The 22,654-nt window shown below is 43.9% G+C and overlaps 1 protein-coding gene across 28 annotated transcripts in view; it reads left to right on the top strand.

Annotated features, from left to right (window-relative positions):
* Positions 1-22,654, top strand: part of UXS1 (UDP-glucuronate decarboxylase 1) — a 115,277-nt gene that overhangs the window by 39,734 nt on the left and 52,889 nt on the right. For 26 of the 28 annotated variants that reach the window (XR_013403133.1, XR_013403126.1, XR_013403129.1 and 23 more), the window contains exons 6-8: positions 8,674-8,854; positions 18,230-18,334; positions 22,295-22,354. Coding sequence is in view for 12 of the 28 variants with exons in the window: in XM_077960239.1 (XP_077816365.1) it covers positions 8,674-8,854; positions 18,230-18,334; positions 22,295-22,354 (346 nt within the window). In the remaining 16 variants the exon portion in view is untranslated. The remainder of the gene's footprint in view (positions 1-8,673; positions 8,855-18,229; positions 18,335-22,294; positions 22,355-22,654) is intronic. The other 2 variants (XM_077960240.1, XM_077960241.1) reach the window with 1 other exon arrangement.

The raw sequence follows: 22,654 nt of genomic DNA, 5'->3' as shown, positions 1-22,654 counted from the left end.
AGCCATTATTTCTTTGAATACATTTTGTATTCCTTTCTCTTTTCTGATACTCCCAGTGCAGCATGCATGTCGACGCACTTACTGGTGTCCTGTATTTGTCTGAGGCTCTGTGTAGTTTCCTGTATTTCCTCTGATCTTGGGGTTACATAAGCCCTTTCAATCCAAGTTTGCTGATTCTTTAGCCCAGTTCTAATCGACTGTTGAATCCCTCTGTTGAATTTTTAGTTTCAATTGTCGTATTTTTCAACTCCAGAATTCAATTTGTTTCTATTTTGTAATCTCTCTTTATTATCTATGTACTACTTTAAGTATGGTTTCCTTTCGGTCTTTGAACACTTGCCATTACTTTTAATGGCAAAAACTGCAGTTACTTTTGCACCAACCTAATATTTATGGTGGTTGCTTTGGTGTCTTTGTTATATCCAACTCTGGGGACTTCATACAGACAGTTTTTATTGATTTTTTTTTTTTTTTCTGTTTGTGGGTCACCCATTTCTATTTCTTCACATGTCTTGTAATTTGATGTAGAAAACTGGGCATTTTAGGTAGTATATTGTAATGTAGCACTTCTAGATACTGTGCCCTCATCCCAACCCCCACCTTCCCCAACTTGTTTTATTTTATTTACTTGTTTTTTTGTTTAGTGACTTGTCAGGTCTACTTTAGTGAAGTGTTCCCTATTCCCTCCCCGCCACTCCAGTGTGAAGCTTTAACTGTTGATCCTTGGAGGATGTAGCCTTGGCCACACCCCCTGGGATGATGGTGGCTCTAACAGGCTTATGTTGACAGTCTCTTTCCCTGATTTCTCTATTAAGCCTGTGCGTATCTCACCCAGCTGTTAGGCTGCCGGGGTTGCTAGCTAATTGCTTTATTTTTCAACAAGGCTGTGTGTTTTAAATTGCTCTTCAGCCTGATTCAGTTAAATTCTGTCCCCTTGGCAGGGGTAGATTTTGAGACCAGTCTTTAAGGTTTCTTAAGTGTCCTCTGCCTGGTTCTTTCTGTTAAACAAGCTGGCCTTGGATTTAGCTTTTTATTCTCATGGATCTACTGCCTTCTATGTATTGCTTACCATCTGCATCTCCGTTGTTCTTGAGAGCACCCTTATGCTTGAACTTCTCCACTTTCCTTTTGAAATAAAGTCAACTCCCTTTAGGGAGAGCTTTTGAGTGCACTGTTTTCAGTACCTCTGTCCCCCAGGAAAACCTCTGAACCACTGCCCTGAAGCTGGGGTGGGAGCAACATCTCTGTTTTATAATCAGGGTGCTGTAGCCACTGATTTTTTATCCTTGCCCCTCTTGGCATGGAACTTCTCCCTTCTAAGTAAGTTGGGGCAACCGTGACTGGAATCCTATTATTCTCAGCCTTCCCTGTCTGGGAAGTACTGCCAAGTGGCCCTTCCTAGTGAGATACCATATCTTTTGAGTGGGAGTCTCATTTTCTTGGCCACACCCAGCACATTCCCCACTCTAAACTGTGGGGTTGGACTCGAGTGTTGCGTACTCTTGCTGTTCTTACTTAATTTTATATTTTCTTTCTTTCTTTCTTTGTTGTTTTTTTCTTTTTCTTTTTCTTTCTTTTTTTTTTTTTTGAGGTGGAATCTCGCTTCATCACCCAGGCTGGAGTGCAGTGGCACAATCTCGGGTCACTGCAACCTCCGCCTCCTGATTTCAAGTGATTCTCCTGTCTCAACCTCCCAAGTAACTGGGATTACAGGTGTGCTCCACCATGCCTAGCTCATTTTTGTATTTTTAGTAGAGATGAGGTTTCACCATGTTGTCCAGGCTGATCTTGAACTCCTGACCTCAGGCTATCTGCCCACCTCAGCCTCCCAAAGTGAATTTTATATTTTCTTGAATACATGTTACTTCATTTGCTGTACATGCTTAGCACAATTTCCAGAGACTTTTACTGGTTATTTAAAAAAATAATTTGGACCATTTATGGTTGTTTCCTTGGGGAACAGGTCTGTGGAGCACTTTACACTGCAATTCTACAAGAAATGATTTATATATGACCTTGATGTTGAAATGACTAGTACACAGGTTGGTTTGTTCTTTTACCCATCACCTAGGCTGTAGGACTTTGCATCCCTAAAATATTATTGTCACTCCTGAATTGATATTAGACTGTTGCCCCATATAATCTCTCTATTCTTCTGGAAGTTACATAAAGTCTCTTACCTTTTTGAGATGGCTTACATAACTCGCTGTGAGCAGACTCTGAAGTCTGTTAATACTTGTATGTCCCTCTTTTGAGGTTATTTCTATTGCCTCAAAAAGGCATATGCATTTGAGCATGAATTTGGAAATACATTAGTGTCTCAAGTAGCATAGACGAATTAATTTTTCTAATGTTTTGTTGCCGTGTTGTCAGACCGATCACAAATCTGGTAGTCTACTCTTCTTAGTTTGTTTTGTGCCGCTGTAACAGGTTACCACAGACTGGGTAATTTGTAAGTAGAAATGTGTTGGCTTATGGTTTGGAGGCTGGCAAGTCCAATATCAAGGGGTGTTCTTGCTGCATCATCCCGTGGCAGAAGGGCAGAGACTGGGTGAGAGAGACAAAGGGGACCCAACTCATCCTTTTACACATAACCCACTGCCACGATAGTGACATAAATTCATTCATGAGGGTGGGGCCCTCATAACCTAATAACTTCTCATCAGGCCTCACCTCCCAATACTGTTGCATTGGGAATTAAGTTTCCAGTGCATGCTTTTGGGGGTACACATTCAAACCCATAGCATTCTGGCTGTGGTCTCTAGAATTTATGTCCTTTTCACATGCAAAACGTATTTATTTCATCCCAGTAGCCCAGCATTTTAACTTGTTCCAGCACCAATTCGAAAGTCCAAAGTCTCATCTAAACATCATTTGGGTAAAATTCAAGGCATGATTCATCTGAAGGCAAATTCCCCTTCAACTGTGAGCCTGTGAAATCAAAACAAGTTATCTACTTGTAAAATACAATGGTGGAACAGGCATGGGGTAAACATGCCCATTCCAAAAGAGAGAAATAGGAAAGAACAGGGTAACTGGTCCCAAGTAAGTCCAAAACCCAACAGGGCAAACAAGATTCAATCGTAATGCTCCGGATCATCTTTCTTGACTCCATGGCCTGAGTCCTGGGTACACTGGGGTAGGGGTTGGACCTCCAAGGCCTCTGGGAGCCCCAGCCCTGTGGCTTTGTTGGTCTCAGTCCACCTGGCAGCTCTCATGAGTTGGAGTTCTGTGCCTGTAACTTCCTCAGGCTGGTGTTACATGCTGGTGGCTTTACAGTTCTGGAGTCTTGGTGGCAGCTGTATTACTGCAGTGAGTCTCTGCCTACCCCCGCCCCGGCCCCCCACCACCTCCCACCCCGCCCCAGGCTATTTGTGACATCCTTTGAAATCTAGATGGAAGAAGCCATGTTCTCATGGCTCTTGCATTCTGCACACTTGCAGAATTAGAGCACCACATGGACACCGCCACCGTTCACAGCCTGTATCTTCCAAAGTGGTAGCTTGAGCTGTGCCTGGACTGGCAGGAGCCACAGCTGTGCTGGTTGAGGAGTGTTAAGGGGAGCAGAGACTTGTGGCAGCACAGAGCAGTGAATGCTGACCTTGAGCACCTCTCTGGAAACACTGGCCTCAAGGTCCCAACCTACCTGGAGGATTTCTGAAATGCCTTCAGGGTCGTTCTCCCGTTGTGTTAACGGACAGAACCTGGCTTCCTTCTAGCCATGCTAATCTGTGTATCAAAGAGTCAGTTGTCTGCACTCTCCCACACTTTTTCATTCTTTATATGGCAAAGCTGGGGATTAAAAAAAATTTTTTTTGTTCTCTTTCCCTTTTAGTTATACAATCTGTCTTTAAACCATTTTTTATTTTACTCTGTGTAGTTAAAAGAAGTCATGCAATTCTTTTAATATTTTGCCAGAAATTTCTTCCACCAGATATCCTAGCTCATGGCTTGTAAATTTTGCCTTCATAAAGCCAGAGGACACAGACACATTTCAGCCAAGTTCTTTGCCACTTTGTAACAAGGATAGCCTTTACTCCAGTTTCCAGTGATACGTTCATCATTTGCATCTGAGACCTCATCAGAATGACTTTCACTGTCCATATTTCCAGCTGTTCTGATCACAACCATTTTACAAGTAATCTCTAAGAAGTTCCAGACTTCCCCCATGGCTCTTCTCTTCTGAGCCCTCACCACTGTCTCTTTAACCCTCCATTCACAGAAGTCTAGGCTTTTTCTACCATGCACCTCCAGATTCTTCCAGCCTCTACTCATTACCTAGTTCCCAAGCTTTTTCCACATTTTCAGGTGTTTGCATAAGCAACCATCCCACTTCCCTGGTACCCATTTTCTGTCCTAATCCTTTTTGTGCTGCTATGACAGAGTACCTAAGACTGGGTAATTTATAACAGAAATTTATTGACTCATGGTTCTGGAGGCTGGGGAGTCCAAGAACAAGGGGTTGTGATCTGGTGAGGGTCTTCTTGCTATGTCATCACATAGTGGATGGGTAAAGAGAGGGCAAGAGAGAGACCAAAGGGACTTAACTCATGCTTCTATGCGGAACACGCTTCCACGATAACAAACTCACTCCTCTGATAATGGCATTAATCCATTTACTTCACCTCATGGCCTAAACACTGTTACACTGGGGATTAAATTGCCAAAACCTGCTTTTGGTGGACACATTAAAAGCACAGCGGCACTGATACATGAATGCTGCAAAATCTTGCCATGAATTTTATTATGTACACGTGCAATGATCTTCCTGTCGATGCTGAGTATTGTAGAATTTATTTTGCTTTACACATCACCACAGCAAACAGACTTAGTTTATTCCCCCTCACCTGCCATTTCATAGGTTAGTCGCATTTCCGAGGCATTTGGCCTATGAGTCTGGTATATTGTTGCTATAACTTGAAGCCTTTTCAGCAAATTGGTAAGCCTTAGAACAGCTTCAACAGAAAGAGAAGGCTTGCTTTGAAATGCATTTTTTGATTTTTTGCTAATTTGCTAAGCATCACGAGTTTGAATGCTGACCTTGAGCTACACCATTTTAGCTGCCTATTGGCACCCACAAGAGCGAGCCAGAAAGCACACTGAGACAAACCCCTATACTAGAAAGCCATGTAAAGCTGTGTAAGTTCTAATCCATCTCATTGTAAGAGGTCTTACTTCTTTTCTCCTATTCTCTTTTGGGTATTAGCTCCTTGTTACTCAAAGAGTATCCTTGGGTTTGGTGATTAGTGTTCCTGATAGAGCTTTGTAAGTGCTAAGCTTTCACCAAATTTGTTTCTATTTGAAACACTTGCCTAGTGGGCTAACATTGATTAGGATAAAAAATTGCATAACCATCCAGCTATGTTATATAAATCTTAAGTATTTTAGGTAGAAGGAAATTACTTCAGAAAAAAAAAAAAATTCCCATGCGTTTTAGTCAAGCCAAGGTGCTTCCAACAATTTTATGTCAGTACTAAGACTAGTGAGATGTTGGAGATGATCACATATAGTTTAATATGCTGCATCTCTGATATCTCAGAACTGTCTGCCAGGTATTTTGGGCACAGAAATGATGTTAGAATGCCACTGAACATTTTGTTTTCAGAAATATTTGCATATAGAGAAACAGTTACATTAAAAGGGGCTAAATTTCTTTTTAAAAGTTGCAAATTTTTAACTGTAAAAATCATGGAAAACTTGGAAAAATGCAGTAACATGAAGATAAAATGAAATCTCATCCTGTGAGTTAAGCTGTAGTGGTGAGTCAACTTTGAATTTCAATTATTTTTCTGGAAAATCCTTTTTCATAGTCATTGTTCAGGTATAGCAGTAGAATGTGGGAGCTCTTAAGATGAAACACAAACCAGACAAATTGACAGGCAATAGAGAGCATGTAATTAGAAAGAGTATAGCTTTTGTCTATCCCAGCTAGTGATCTCTGAGGATTTTAGTCAAAGACATAACTTCTCTGGGTGTCAGTTTCTTATCTTGAAGGCAAAGAGGATTTGGAAAATGTTGCTATTGGTAAAGCCAAGTGAAAGCTATCAAGCATGAGGATGCCTGGTCTCACCCATCCTATCTTAACCATTTGATTCACATTTCATCAGAGCATATGTAATATCTATGTGGTGGTTAAGGGATGGTTATTCTTGAGGTTGGCCTTGTTAACTGAAAAACCAAACTCTAAAATATTTTAGAGGTTTATTATGAGCCAGTATGAGTAACTGCAGCCCCAGGAAACACAAAACCAAGAAGTCTTGAGTAAGTGTGCCCGAGGCAGGCGGATTACAGTATATACATTTTAGGGAGGCAGAAGTTACAAGGAGGTATAAATCAATATATAGGGGCTTTACATTGGTCTGGCCCAAAAAGACAGGCTATTTTGAAGTGGGAGCTCATAGGTATAGGTGGGTTAGGAGATTATGTAATTTATTTTATTTTATTTTATTTTATTTATTTATTTTGAGACAGGGTCTCTCTCTGTCACCCTGGCTGGAGTGCAATGGCACAATTGCCGCTCACTGCAGCCTTGACCTCGCTGGCTCAGAGATTTTTTACTTTGTAATTGGTTAAAGGCGTAAATCTTTGTGTAAAACTTTGGAGTCAGCAGAAAGGAATCTAAGTTGTGACAAGGAAGTCTGTTCACCAATACACTGGGTCAGAGTGACCTGGAGGGATGTGACTTAGCTCCTGTCTGGCACGACCCTAGGTCCTGTTTATGATCTCTGTTTTAACATTAACGTTGGTCAGTTATGTCTAAACTCCAAAAGATAAAGTATAGTGAGGCATGTCCAATCTCCTTTCACATCATGGCTGGGAACTCAGCTTTTCGGATTTCTCTGGGATTCCCTTTGGCCAAGAGGGAGTCCACTCAGTTGGGGGGACTTAGGATATTTATTTATTTATGAGACAGAGTCTTGCTCTGTCACCCAGGCTGGAGTGCAGTGGTGTGATCTCAACTCACTATAACCTCCACCTCCTAGGTTCAAGTGATTCTTCTGCTTCAGCCACCATAGTAGCTGGGATTATAGACGTGTGGCTAATTTTTGTATTTTTAGTAGAAACGGGGTTTCACCATGCTGCCCAGGCTAGTCTCAAACAGCTGGCCTCAAATGATCCACCCACCTTGGCTTCCCAAAGTGTTGGGATTACAGGCATGAGCCACTGCACCCAACTCAGATGTCATTTTTAGTTTATACCCTCCCCTTACTTCTCCTCTGCCATTTTTGATCTTCTTCATCCAGGTGACTTATTTATTTATTTATTTATTTTGAGATGGAGCCTCGTTCTGTCACCCAGGCTGGAGTGCAGTGGTGCGATCCACTGCAACTTCCGCCTCCTGGGTTCAAGTGAGTCTCCTGCCTTAGCCTCCCAAGTAGCTGGGATTACAGGAGTGTGTCACCACGCCCAGCTAATTTTTTGTATTTTTAGTGGAGATGGGGTTTCACCATGTTGGCCCGACTGGTCTCAAACTCGTGATCTCAAGTGATCTGCCTGTCTCAGCCTCCCAAAGTGTGGGATTACAGGTGTGAGCTACCACTCTGGCCAAATCCAGGTGGCTTTACTCTCTCACCCGTGGTGAATATTTCATCGTGTGTGAGATTTCATTTATTTTAAACAGGAGTTTCATGGAGAATTACATGTTTTAAAACCATAGACCTAGGAGTTTGTGTACTTTTATTTTAGGTAGAAAGGATTGCTGTCTTCCTATTAATTCTTTCAGTTTGAAACAGAAGGGTGAAATGAATGAGAATTTTGGTGAAGAGAAGGCAGAGTAGAGAACAGGATACAGCAGGCTAGAGAATCGAGTTGCGCGTGTCAAGTCTGTTTTCTGAGCCTATTCTTTTCACTCCCACTGCCTATAACCTTCCCCCAGATGAAATTCCCTTTATCCTCCTCCAGTTACACCATTTAATTGGAATAAAATACCTGTGTTCAACTTAAAAGTATTTTTCAAGCGCGGTTGACTTTTCACCTTTGCAGGGGTCTAGGTTTTGTTATTACCGAGTTTCTGTCAAGACCCCTCACAGCTGCCTCATCGTGCTCTGTGGCTGGGAGTGGATACCACACTGTGTTCAAATCACCACTCAGAAATTAAACACACAGTGGACTTAGGCGTTTAGGACTTTAGTCTACAAACAGCATGTATTGCTTATTAATTTGTTCTTGTAAACAATTTAAAAGATACTCGTTTTTCATGCGGTTTTTGAATCTCACTTAAATATTAAGTTTTTTTTGTGGGTAGTTCACCAAATCTCTGCATTTTGCAGATCGCTTTTTCTATAAAGTAATTTTTAAAGTTCTCAGCAGTAATATTAAAGCCATGTGAGCTATGCCCAGCATCCCGTTTGTTATAAAACAAGAACCTTTGACTAATGGGAAATTCTCTGTCAGCGAAGACATTTTGAAATTTGTAACTACGATTTTTCTGTATTCTTCCCAGAGCAGGATTTTGAAATTTTAGGCTGCTTAGGAGTTTAGAGATAGTGTGACCTCTTTGTTGTGCAGTGAGAGTCAAGATGCTACCTTAAAACCTTTGCTGTCTCCCTTCCCCGCCTTGCTCCTGCGTTTTAAGTCGTGGCTACACCAGACATGTCTCTCCGTGGAGCTGGTCCTCACTGTGTTCTCATGTGCTTTTTCTGGGAATGTTCCGCACACGCTGTCCGGATGCAGGTAACCGGAGGCGCAGGGTTCGTGGGCTCCCATCTAACTGACAAACTCATGATGGACGGCCACGAGGTGACCGTGGTGGACAATTTCTTCACGGGCAGGAAGAGAAACGTGGAGCACTGGATCGGACATGAGAACTTCGAGCTGATTAACCACGACGTGGTAGAGCCCCTCTACATCGAGGGTGAGTGAAAACTGCACCTTGTTATTATTCAGAGCTACGCAGGTGGCCTCGCCCGAGCTGCGGGATCCCTGAGGGTAAGCTGTCTGGCTCAGCACGTTGAAAGCTATGTTGGGTTTTATTTTTGAAACGTCTCAATGTGTGTGAGGTGCTGTCCTAGTCTCTGTGGTAACGAGTGGTTATAACAGTGTGAATAGCTGTCTTCTCTCCTACATGGCACCCCTGGTCCTGAACTTCGTGGACCTGTCGAAGTAACTTTCCTGTAGTGCACATCTGCTATGATCTGAATGTTGGTGTCCCCCCAAATTCATATGTTGGCATCCCAAGCCCCACAGTGGTGGTGTTAGGAGGTGAGGCCTTTGGAGGTGACCAGTTCATGGAGACAGAGCCCTCACAAATGGGATTAGTGGTTTTATAAAAGAGGCCTCAGAAAGTCCCCTTGGCCTTTCCACCGTGTGAGGACATGGCGAGAATATGCATATATGAACCAGGAAGCAGGTCCTCACCAGCACGCACTCTGCCAGTCCCTTGATCTTGCTAATTTGATAGAAAACCAGTGGTTCAATGTACATTTCTCCGGTTACTAAATATGGTTAGACTTTAACATGTTAATTCATCAGAGAAATACAAATGGTTTTGTTAGTCCATTTAAAAAATATTCTTTTAGTATGAGTTCTTTGTAATAGGAATGTTAACTGTTGGGCTTGTATTTAGCATTTTTCCCACAAAGGCAAAGTTTTTGCCTTTTCGTTTGATTGAAATTTTCTAACACAGTGTCATCTGTTCATATCCCTTTTGCTGTTTCTTCTGTTCTCTTTCTGCTCTAACCATTCCAAGGTTAGATGACTATTTAATATTTAGAAAGCAGCCGTGGTGTTATTTTGTTGGTAGGTTTTTTGCTTCGTTTTTAAACATTTAATTATGTAAGCTGTTTGGGGTTCATTTTGGAGCGAAGCTGTAGTTTTTGTAAAGTGTAAGAGGCCATGTAGATTATAGCTCAGTGGGCTCACTTTCCTCTTGGACTTCCTCCTGGGATTGCTGTGGGGTTAACTGAGGTCATGCGTGTGACAGGGCCTGGCAGGCAGATTCTCACAGGTCCTTGCTAAGATGCCCCTTCCCATGGTTCAACCCAAGATGCTAGGTGGTGCTGTCACAGGACTTTGCTGATGGAATCATGGTTATGAGCCAGCTGGCTTTAAAATGAGGATGATCCTGGATTATCTGGGTGTGCCCCCACATAGTCACATGAAGCATCAAAGGCAGCAACAGAGAATGGAAGAGTCAGGTAGAGAGATTGGATAGGAGAGACACCACGGGGAGACCAGGCAGAAGGGAAGCTGGAGAGGTTTGCAGTGTGCGAGGGACCTGACCTACCCTGGCTGGCTTTGAAGGAGCCGTGAGCGGGAGAGTGTTGCAGCCTCTGGAAGCTGAGACCAGCTGCCTGCTGAGAGCTTGTAAGGGGACCTCAGTCCTGCAGCCTCAGGGAACTGAATTTTGCCATCATCCTGAATCATCCTCTGAAGAAAGGAACACAGCCCTGCTGACACCTTGATTTCTGCCTGCGGGGAGACAGAGCCAAGAACCAGCTGAGCCACACTGTGCCCGGTCCTGTAGACCTGTCAGATCAGATCATGAGTGGATATTTTTTGAGCCTCTGAATTTGATTAGGCAGCACAGCACTGGGCCCTCATTTCACTAAGTGCTGCCCAAATTACACCTTTTTTTTTTTTGAGACAGAGTCTCGCTCTGTCACCCAGGCTGGAGTGCAGTCATTGAGGCGCCATCTCAGCTCACTGCAAGCTCTGCCTCCCGGGTTCACGCCATTCTCCTGCGTCAGCCTCCTGAGTAGCTGGGACTATAGGCGCCTGCCACCACGCCCGACTAATTTTTTTGTATTTCTTAGTAGAGATGGGGTTTAACCGTGTTAGCCAGGATGGTCTCAATCTCCTGACCTTGTGATCCAACCGCCTGGGCCTCCCCTAAATGATACCTATTAATATTACTACTCTCTTCTCTTTTTTAGCACATGGCAAAAAATATTTATTTTATGACACTGTTGTTCATATAATTTCAGTACTACCGAGAAGCCAGAACCTAATAAAAATGGTGTTTTAATAAGTAAATTATCTTCTTTAACTGCGAGCTTTGATACCATAGCTGCTCTAGGCCATTTCCACCAATTCTGTGACTGTGTGTAAGACACGCACACAAACATACACATACATGCAAACACACACACACACGCCCACACACTGAATGAAGTCATACAGTAAATAATTGCTGTTTTGTCCTTTGTTCGGAGTCTTGCATTCCCTCAGTTGGCATGTATGTTGGGAGAGCATAAGATAAGCTTCTCTGCCTCTGTAGTTTGAATCCTGTTTTCTACTTTCTCCTTCAGCGGGTCCTCAGCCTTAGCATCAGGTCTTCTGTGCCCTTGATAATTTCCTGCTTGCTGCCCCCTCCATCTCTTCACTCTTTCTGCCCTCACAATGCCCACTTCATCCAACAATGCCAAAGTGTACCTTCCTTTGAAGCCCACATGAAACATTCTCCAAGATTGATCATATTCTGAGCCATAAAGGACACCTCAGCCAACCCGAAAGTATAGAGTCCTATAAAGTGTCCTCTCAGACCAGAGTGGAATTACACTGGAAATTAGTAATAGAAAGATACCTGGAAAATTACAAAAATATTTAGTGATGAAACAACAAACTTCTACATAACATATGGGACAAAGGAGAAATCTCAAGAGAGATTAAACATACTTTCAACTAAATGAAAGAATTAGGTTTCTTGTTTATATATTTGATAAAGAATGAGATGGAAGAGAGTCTGAAATATTTTTCTCTTTTCAAAAGAATCTTTTTTCCTCATGATGAAAATAATACATACGTGTTAAAGAAAATGTAGAAAGGTATTTTACAAAGCAAATAGAAAATTATTTTTAATCTTTCTACAAACTGTTGAGGAAGTTGGCTGGGCGCGGTGGCTCACACCTATCATCCCAGCACTTTGGGAGACCAAGGAGGGTGGATCACTTGAGCTCAGGAATTTGAGTCCAGCCTGGGCAACATGGTGAAACCCAGTCTGTACCAAAAATACAAAAAGTTAGCCGGGCGTGCTTGTGCATGCCTGTGGTCGCAGCTATTCAGGAGACTGAGGCATGAGAATCACTAGAACCCAGAATGCGGAGGTTGCAGTGAGCCAAGATAGTGCCGTTGCACTCCAGCCTGGGTGACAGAATAAGACCTCATCTCAAAAAAACAAAAACAAAAAACCCATTGAGGCTAACATCCAGTTGTTTTCCTAAATGTGATTTTTTTTTTTCAAATTAAAAGCGTGCTTAATAGGTAATACGGTTATATGGTTCAATTATTTTAAAAAATAAATGGAAAAGATGGTTAGGCACAGTGGATCATGTCTGTAATCCCAGTACTTTGGGAGGCTGAGGCAGGCAGATCGCTTGAGTCTAGGAGTTCCAGACCAGCCTGGGCAGCATGGCAAAATCCTGTCTCTACAAAAACTAGCCAGGCGTGGTGGCATGTACCTGTGGTCCCAGCTACCCAGGGGGCTGAGGTGGGAGGATTACTTGAGCCCGGGAAGTCGAGGCTGCAGTGAGCCATGACTGCACCACACTCCAGCCTGGGTGACAGAGGAAGACCGTGTCTCAAAAATAAATAAATAAATAATAAACATAAAAATGGAAAAGATAAAACTATAAAGTCTTCCTCTTGCCAGTTCTCAGCTCTCCTCAGGAAACAGCTGTTGATCCTTTCTTTGTATTCATCTGCAGTGTTTGTATGTGACCCAACTAACACAAATAGGTATTTATAGTTCTCCCTTTTTATATAACCTATTATGTATTATCCTGAATCTTATTGTCTTCCACTTACTGTGTCCTGGTGATCTTTCATATATATCATATATAGAGACCTTTTTTGGCAGCTGCTTGGTGTTCTGTTTTGTGACTATACTAGCTAGATCTCTTTACCAAGACACGGGTTTTTTTCCCCTCAACATTACTTGTTAGCAAGTTGCCTTCTTATGAATATATTGTAATTTCCTTAGTCCTGTGTTGTTGGATCTTTAGGTTGATTGCAGTTTGGGGCCATCATAAACCATGCTTCAGAAAGCCACGCGTCTGTGTCTCTGTCATCATTTTCATAGTACACTGGCTTTCCCAGGGTCCTGCTACAGAGCACCTGTGCTTCCCCGAAATACTGTCCCAATTTACTTTTCCACCATCTGCATAAACAGTGATCTTGAGACCAGCGTTTCCATGGGAAACAGGAAAAGGCAGAAATGCGCATTGTGTCATGGGAAGACCAGTACTGGGAACTTGTAGTATCTCTGTTGAAGAGGTCCAGGAAAATAAAAGAAGGAAGTGTCCATAGCTAACCCTTAACTATATTCCAAGTGCTATTCTAATTGCTGTTTATGGTTGGCAGGTTTAATTATGTCAATACTTGTGCGAAGTAGGCAGCTATTTTCCTCATTTTGTAGGTGAGGAAACCAAGACGTGGAGTCCTTTCCATTACCTGCCTTTTGCCTGGATGCTCGGTTCCTATGGAGGGCTAGGGGTGGGGGCACCAGGAGAGGGAAGACAGGAGAGCCAAGCCATTAACCCTGGGTCCCCCCCTAAAGACGAGGAGTGGGAACAGTGTTTGCCAAGGGGATTGAGTCCATGTTTATGTAGACATTTAAAGCATGCAGCTCCAATTAGAATATTTTTGTTGAAGTATCATTTAGAAATTTTTTTCTCAGCTTTCAGTTTATATTGCAAATGTAAATAAAACTGCAGTGGCGGCTCTTAGAGATCTCCCTCTGTTTAATTTGGAGCTGTGGAGGCTTCCTGTGGAGCAGCCTAGGACACTGGAAATTCTTTCCCCTGCGGTGGCTTCACAGGGAAGGTGACCCCCTCGCTCAGAACAGCCGACAGCACTGGCGGGCAACCCCAGCTCCCGGCGGCCGAGCCGGTTTCTAGTGTGCGCAGCCTTTGCCCTAAGTAAATACATTTGACATGAAATGAAGGGAAAATCTTGCTGTTTTGCTTCTTTGTGCCGAGAGAAATTTGGTCTTTATACTTTGAGAAGTTCTGTATCTTCTTCATTCCCGTTTTCCATCCTAAATACTGTTTCTGGAGACGGAGACGAGGGCCATGCTGTGAGGCTTCACATTGCAGAGAGGAACATCTCGTTGGGGAGTATTTCTGTAAAACCTCTGACTCGAGTGTAGGAAAAGAGAATTCGACTGTAAGTGTCTTTTATGATGGGAATTGAGTATATGCTAAATATCACGTGAGTTCACAGAAAGAACTAACCCATTGTTTTGCATTTTAGTGTTTCCTTAGTCTTCAGTCTCATGGTACAAATCCTTAACTGGCCCTTGGCAGTTTCGTAGAGCGTGGGAGTGGCCCAGAATGAGGCTTGACACAGACTATGTCACTAACTTAAGACAAAATTAAAAAGAAAATCAACCAAGGAGTGGAAGCTATAGTCAGTTTTTCTGTGGAAGAGGTTTTTTTGGTAGAAGAAAATGCCTGATTTCTCCGATGTGTTCTGAACAGTGGTTTCAGGTTATTCCGAGCTGTTCTCTTCCTGCGGTGATTTTTTTTCTTCCCTATTTATGTGTCATTTATGTGGGTTTTGGGCACAGTGAAATTCAACCTAAGACCCTATAGGGAGTTCATTCGTGGTTTGACTGGTTGGATTTTCCTTGTCAGAATTCACAGAAGGGCCGAGCAAGTTGCAGCTGTGCCCTTACTCAGCCTCTTCCCAACATAAAATTACCCTGCTTTCTGGTAGGAATGCCGCTGATCATTAATTGGAGCTCTTTTAGGCTCATTTCTTGAGACTTCTGTTTTTCCAGCTGAACTCCCAGCACATGGCTTTGTAAATGTGAAAGGTCGCGGCAGGGTCTCTGAGTGGTCTCTGAAACGGCTGTGTGGGCACCTGTGAATGGGCTGCCTTTCTGTCCCCCTTTGACTTCCTCTCCCCACCTCAGCTTGGAGTTTGGAACATGAAGCTCATGCGTGGTGTACTCTGAACTGTGCAGCTGACATGTTCCAAGGGCCTCTGTCCTGGGTTGTGAGGGTTAGAGGGTTAGCCTCGCTGCTTCATTTACATTCTGAAGCCGGTTGTTACTAACGTTACTTCGTGTTTACCTGGCACCCCTCATTGCTGGTTATTGCCCCTGTTCTGAATTTCCCCTCTTTTCTCCCCTTCAGAATTGCTCAGCAGACTACTTAACCAACAGACTCTGCTGCAGTGCCCTTTTTAGGATAGGAACTGGAGTTACTGTTAACGTTACAGGAAGAACACATTCTCAGAGGAGAGCGGGTGGTGGGAAACTTTGATTTTCATAGAGTGTTCAGTTTCCTCTCAAATGGGAGGATGCAGCAGCGCCGCTACTTAACTGAACGTCTCGACAGTTTGACGGGGCAGCCCTCAGCCTTCCGGAGCAGCAGTGGGACTGACCTGTCCAATGAGGAAGAAACCCCGAACCAGATGTACTGGCCTTTGGGGATGGAAAAACCCCAGTTTACGCTTAGTTCTTCTCTCAGCTAACTTTTGTGGAGCCCTGTTCCCAAATTGGCTTGGGCCAGAGCACCGTGGAAGGGTATTTGTTGTAAATGGAAGGTTTCCAGGCCCTCCTGGAAATCCTGAAGCGTGAGACCTGCGGTGAGCTCAGGAGTCTGCGTTTGTGGGTGACCGAGGGGGCCTCCCCTCCCTGCAGAGTCCACACTGTGGAGAGCATCAGGAGGGGAAAGGCCTGCATCTTGTGCTTGGCGAGCTCATCATCTAGTGAGGAAGGCATGTGTGAATCTCCGGACAAGGCAGCGCTGAGCCGTTGTGGACTAGCGGTGCAGGCAAGGGGTTATTTCTGACCAAGGGCAGTGAGAAGGTTTCCCACAGAGACTGACGTCTGGATTGAGCTTTGAAGAAGAAAGCCAGGACTGGAGCAGATGAGGAGGGAGGCGTGCGAGGCTAATGACAGTGGCTTTCTGTTTGATGTCGGGGCGGTTTCCTGTTCTCTCAAGGCACACTTCTTCCCTCTTAGCCTTTCATGCAGTTTCCTGTCTTTCCTTGCCTACCTTGTCACCTCGAGTAAAGATAGTGATGCATAATTTGTTGTGTTAGATCACAGCTCATGCAGAGTTGTTTAGACTCTCTTTGAGGAACGTAGGGTGACCCTGTCTGTGTAAGCAGAAATGCCCGTGAGTGTGAGTCAGGTGGCAGCAGGTTCCAGGTCTCGCACACCTGAGCGGAGTCTGTGGTGTCGTACTCAGCTCCGAAGGTCTGGCGAGGTTCTTTTTTTTTTTTAATTTTGATTTTAATTTTTAAATTTTGTTTATTTCTTTTTTTGAGACGGAGTTTTGCTCTTGTTGCCCAGGCTGCAGTGCAATGGCGCCATGTTGGCTCACCGCAATCTCCACCTCCCAGGTTCAAGTGATTCTCCTGCCTCACCTTCCTGAGTAGTTGGGATTACAGGTGCCCGCCATCACACCTAGCTATTTTTTAAAAATTTTTAGTAAAGACGGATTTTACCATGTTGACCAGGCTGGTTTCGAACTCCTGACCTCAAGTGATCCACCCACCTCGGCCTCCCAAAGTGCTAGGATTACAAGCATGAGCCATCGTGCCCAGCCCTCATTTGGTTTTGAACTTGGCACAGTCCCGCTCCAAAGTGGCAGTGGGTATGAGGAGTCATCTTCAGAGGAGGCAGCACAGTGCCTGTTTCTGGGGCTAATGGTCTGCTGCTTCTACCTGCAGCCCTGGAGCTTGGAAGCAGGTGTGCAGGAACTGACCCGATCTGTGCTGGACCTAGCTGGAAACTGCAAAAGATAGCTTGGCCTTAGAATTATGGGACTTTGTGAAAACTGATTTTTAAAAGGTATCTTGTTAAATTACAATTTGTATAATAGAATGTTAGTTCGTATTTTTAGCGGTTTTTCAGCTCAGAATAACTTGTGGGGGTGGGAACAGCAGTCACGGGATTTCCTTTTACTTGGACAGATCCTTTCAGCGAACTTGCATCTTGACAGACCATCAATAATTTTAAAGATTTTGGGTTTTGTCAGTTCTCTTTACAAAAAGATTATTCTTCCCATAAGCGTTGGTTCTATTTCTAAATGAACTCACTGGTTTTCAGGCTTGACTTTCAAATGTTAAAATATGTATATACACACACACACGTATATATGTGTATGTATATATGTACATATATGTATATATGCATGTATATATGTGTGTATATGTGTGTGTGTGTGTGTGTATGTATATATATGAAGGTCTAGAGTCTCCCAGCTTGCTTCAGGGTGTTAGGGACCCAGGCATTACCTCGCTGGGGGACTAGTGCACAGTCAGGATTGATTGAGAACCTCTAGACTGACCTGCTGCGACTCAAAGGCTTGATCTTCAGCTCTTCCATTCCTAGCATTGGGAAAGGGAAGACAGCAGCAGTTACCTGGTCAGGAGGAGCCCGGAAGGCCCGGGCAGAGGGGCCCCTGCAGATATTCTGACACATCCATGTGCAAGGGAGGACTCATTTTGGCAGCAGAGCTTTCAGATCCCTGTTCCTCACTCTCCTGTGGATGGTGGATATGTTTCCTCACCAGTGGCTGAAAGTAGAATGGCACGACACGGACTTTTGTCTGAAAGGATGGCATTGCTCCTGTGTGTGTGTCTGTTGCTGCCACTCCACAGTGAGAGGCTGGTCCCCAAAGGCGTCTCTGCTGTGTGCCGGTGTTGCCTGACTTGGATCGGTGCTGGAGGGCTGTGGGTAGTGATGTTAAAGTGAATGCCTGTGCAGGAGGAGCAGGGGTTGTGTGGAATCTGAATTGCTTTGCCATTCATGGCTTTAAAACCCCGTCTCCCTCCCTCTCCATGGTCTCAGGGTCTGGTTTTATGTATGCAGGATGCATAAAAACAAAGGAAAGGCTACTTTCTCCCATAGTTCTGTGTCTTTGGTTTTAAGTCATATTTGCCTCACAAACTAAGAAAAAAATTCATGCTTAATTCTGTGTCTGAAAAATATCAGTCTTCCTTCTGATTTGAGTGCTTTATCTGGGACAAATATTTCAGAAAACAATCAACTCAGTAATCGAATTGACTCTGGTTACACAAGAACAGACTCAAATAACTGACCCAGCACATGTTTTTGTTTCCAGATAATTAGACTTTCTATTTTTGTTTAACCTTTTTCTAATTACAAATGTAAATTAGTTTATATAAAGAATAAAATAACATGATTTCGGTGAAAGATAGACTAATACATTTATTATACAGTTTATATCCTAGGAGGTCAGTATTTTTTTAGCGGTTTTTGTTTTGTTTTGTTTTGTTTTTAAGTAATAGGCTTCTGTTTTGTCTCCTTTAGTTGACCAGATATACCATCTGGCATCTCCAGCCTCCCCTCCAAACTACATGTATAATCCTATCAAGACATTAAAGACCAATACGATTGGGACATTAAACATGTTGGGTAAGTTGTCATTTTCTTGTTTTTTGGCTCTTGCTGGGAATATTTTAGACGATTATAAGCATAGGACATTGAATCTTCTACTAGAGTTTGATCTGGGTCCCTTATCATCCCTTATCGCCCTGCCTGTGGTATTTGGCAGTTTTGCAGTGTTATTTCAGTGTGACTTTATTTATCATCAGAATATGTCATGGAGGAGATATTCTAACTTTTCATGCATCATAGTAATCAGGCTGCAGCACCCTGGTGTAGGATCCCCTGGGAGTGACCACAGGCGCTTCATGTGACTGACCACCCAGCCTTCCCCTCCTCCTCTCCTCTGAAACCAGTTGATGAATGCCAAGGATAAGTGGCATGCCTCATGCTGGAAAGAGGCAGTGGTGGCTCTCATCCCGAGGTTGGCTTGGCATGGCCTTACACACGGTTGTTTCAGTAGCACTCTTTGAAGGAATGGATGGAGACGTCTGTATGGGATGTTATCAAGATGGAGTACCTGCCCTAGATTGGACTTCAGGGTTCGCATTCATGAAAGATGGAAGAGAGAGCATTGTTAAGGGTGGCCATATGTGTATATTCACAAGTGACATGCCTTAGATTTATAGCTCTGGGTAGTATGCACATATTAATGTTTAAAATTGGAGGCATGCTTAAATTTGGCACAGTTTTTTTCAAAAAACTCTCGGGGTTTTGATTATTTGCAAAGTGAAAGAAAGGAACCGCTTTTTAAAATGGCAAGTAAATGATGGATTTAAGTGTAGGAACATTTAATACAGGTTCTGCAAATAGACTTGGGAAATACAGCACTAAATTTTGATTTGAACAAAACGTGGAGTCAAGGTAATGAAAGGACAGCCAGAGATTGGTTTCTCTCTTAGACACAATATTTTAGGGGGTGGTACTAGTCAAGGTTCTACAGAAGAACAGACCAATAGGATGTGTAGAGATTTAGAGAAAGAGATTAGTTACGAGGGATTGGCTCACGTGATTATGGAGGTCGAGAAGTCCCACCGTCTGCCTTCTGCAAGCTGGAGAACCAAGAAAGCCAGGGGTGTAGTTCCAAGGCCTGAGAACTGGAGAGCCGAGGGCAGATCAATGTTCTGTGTAAGCAGTCGACCTGCCTCCATCTCTGTGTTCCAGTCAATCCTGTAAGGGACTGGATGATGCATCCACAGTGGGGAGGGCCATCTGTTCTACGCAGTCTACAGCTTCAAATGCTCCTGTCTTCTGGAAACACCCTCACAGACACCCCCGGACATAATGTTCAACCAGATTCCTGGGCATCCTGTGGCCTAAGTTGACACATAAAATGAACCATCACAAGGGTCAAGTTGTTTGGAGTAAGATGATTCATTCTTCCTGTCTGGAAAGAGCTTTATCTTCTTTGTTACCATCCCCTGCTCTGGTCCCAGACAGAACAGGGTGCTGCTGCTTCTGCTTAGAGGTGTACGTGGTGCCCTCTTCTTGCCATCACAAGCACCTACCCCTGCATTATACCAGAACTAGACCGTAGAGGAAAAGCCCATCATGCACTTGGTGTTTAGAGAGATTCCATTTGTTCTTCCTATTTAGGGGATGCAGTCACTGTGCCCATGGGTCCTGTCACTGTGGGGCAGATTCAGATGGGGTTACCCTCAGGCTCTTCTGCACTCGGCGCCCCATGGGGGGTGGGGGCTGCTGAATGGGCACAAGTGTCGGTGATACCTAGTAGGGTGGGAAAGGCTCCCAAAGAGAGGCCTCAGCAAAATGCTATTAGAGTTAAATGCAAAAGTGACTCGAGCTAGGGCTTGAGCTATGACTGAGATTGAATGTGGAGGCCTTGCAGGAATAGTAAAGAGTGCTCCAGGAGAGATGTTGACAAAAGGCGAAGGGAGACCATTGGTAGGCTGGAAAGAAACCCACGTTGGACTTTGTATTCTGAACGGAGAGGAGCCGTCATTAGCCATCTTGCACTTGGGATAAGATGCCATGAACTTTGCCTGGCTTCTTCCTGGTGAGACCCTTTCCTCTATGTAACTTGCCCGCCTCCCAGACCCTGTGCTAGACTTCTTCCTCTGATGAAAGCTTTTCGTAACCCCCAGACACTGTAGCAGCAGGATAGCTCCCTTGGCTTCACTCCCTGACAGTTGCCTCTGTAGATCCTGCGTAAGTCATTCCATGAAAGTGATACAGAAGTAGTCCTAGTTTCAACATCTTTAAACTCGGTTGTTTTTGAAATACAACACATTGCATTTGTGATGTGTGTTTGTGACCAAAGTTCAGAGAAAACTATAAACTGGAAATAACTCAGAATATAAAATGTATAGTCACTTTGGAAAACAGTTTGACGCTTTCTTAAAAAACTAAATACGCACCTACCATATTACTCAGTAATTGTATTCTTGGGCATTTCTCCCAGAGAAATGAAAATTTATGTTGACATAAAAACCTGTATGAATGTTCATAGCAGCTTTTTTTGTGTAGAGGTCGAAAACGAGAAGCAACTAGAATGTCCTGTCATAGGTGAATGGTTAACGGCAGCACATCCATATATCCCCTGGAATTGTACATGGCAATAGATTAGGAAGGATCTGTTGATACACACTGCAGCTTGGATAGATTTTGAGGGAAATATGCTCCGTGAAAAAATTCAGTCCCAAGAGGTCATGTTCCATTTGTGTATCTTCCTTGAGATGACACAATTATAGACATGGAGAATTGGTTCGTGGTTGCCAGGGGTCAGCAGGTGGGAGGGAGAGAGGAGAGGCTGCAGAAGGGCGGTGTGAGGAATCCTGGTGGAGATGGAAATGCTCTATCACTTTTATCAATGCAATGTCCATTTCAGTGGAAATAGTCACCGATCATATCAATGTCAATGTCCTGATAGTGACACAATCTAGTTTGCAAGTTTTAGCATTGGAGGAATCTGGGTAAAAGATACATAAGGTCCCTATATTGCTTTGTACAATTGAATTTGAATGTACAAATATCTCAAAATAAAAAATTTAATCAGGAAGAAAAAGATCTCAGGGTCCTTCATTTTGAAGCTACTACATTGTTGGACACGCTAATACCTCTGGTTCCCGCACGCTAGAATCCTTCCACCCCCACCAGCCTCGCCCAGAAGCGCACATAGGCTGCATGTGCCTAGCTTGTCTCACCCTCCTAGCAGTGCTTTGTGGGCATGTGTTGGCCCCTGCTCTGTGTGGGGGACAGAGCTGAGGGGTGTCCACACAGCCCCCGTCTAGTGTAGTGGCGATTGGGGATGGGGTATGTCCCCTGTCTTAAGTACAGGGTTAATGAAGGTCAGGGGGGTTCTTGGAGCCTGTAACGAACCTCTGTACACTGGGACTCTGTGAACGAGTTTGGAAGACTTTCCATACTTACTTGCCTACCGTAGATAATGATGTTCTAGTCAGTTACATGTGAGTGGTCAGTCCAGGGAAGGGGTTCAAAGCAGGACTGAGGAATGTGACAGTTGCTTTGGAGAAGGTGCTGTGTAAGCTGAACCGCAAAGGAGGAAGAAGAATGTGTGGACAGTTATCCAGACAGGGTGGCATGGGCAGTTGGGAGAGCCCAGGACATGTTCAGGAAGTGGCAGGTGGACCATTGTGGAAGTTAAGGAGAGAAGGGCCTTGCCTTCTGCCAACCAAGGGAAAGTTACCCAGTACAATATGGGGTAATATTTGGGGGCAGAGGAGTGCCTCAGGAAACTCCTGAAATCACACTTTATCAAACTAACGGATTCTGCATTTGGCCCTGCTTATGACAATATTCAACAAAATACTGGCCTTCTGAGAATCCATTTATGTTTTTCTTACTGCATTTGTTTTGTTTATTTTGGTGCCAAAGCAGATGCAGTAAGAGTAGATAATTGAATAGATAATTAAATGTCTTTAATACTAAAACATTGCTTAAATTGGCCAGCAAAAAATGTGCCCGCACATGTAAATCGAGTCTCTTTTATCATGTCTTTGCTTTCTATAGGGCTGGCAAAACGAGTCGGCGCCCGTCTGCTCCTGGCCTCCACATCGGAGGTGTATGGAGGTGAGTAGGGGGCTCTCTCAGGGTACGCTCACTCCAGCCCTTGGTCTATTTTCATCCTGTCTCGGAAGAGTCCAGGGTTCTTTTCTGAGGAGACTCAGCCCGCCCATGCTCCTCCTGTGCACAAGAGGCTACCTGTCAGCCTCCCCGGTTGCCAAGCTCCTCTGCCCAGTGGGACAACCTCTCATTGGATCACACATCATTGGAGCACTGCACCCTGTCACCTGGCCAATAAAGACCCACCATTTATGATTCCACGGAAGTGTTTCTGCCATTCTGCTCTGAAAACACCCCAGAAATCAC

Source organism: Macaca mulatta, chromosome 13 (genome assembly GCF_049350105.2).
Source record: "Macaca mulatta isolate MMU2019108-1 chromosome 13, T2T-MMU8v2.0, whole genome shotgun sequence".
NCBI lineage: Eukaryota > Metazoa > Chordata > Mammalia > Primates > Cercopithecidae > Macaca > Macaca mulatta.
This window is presented reverse-complemented; position numbering and strand designations above follow the sequence as displayed.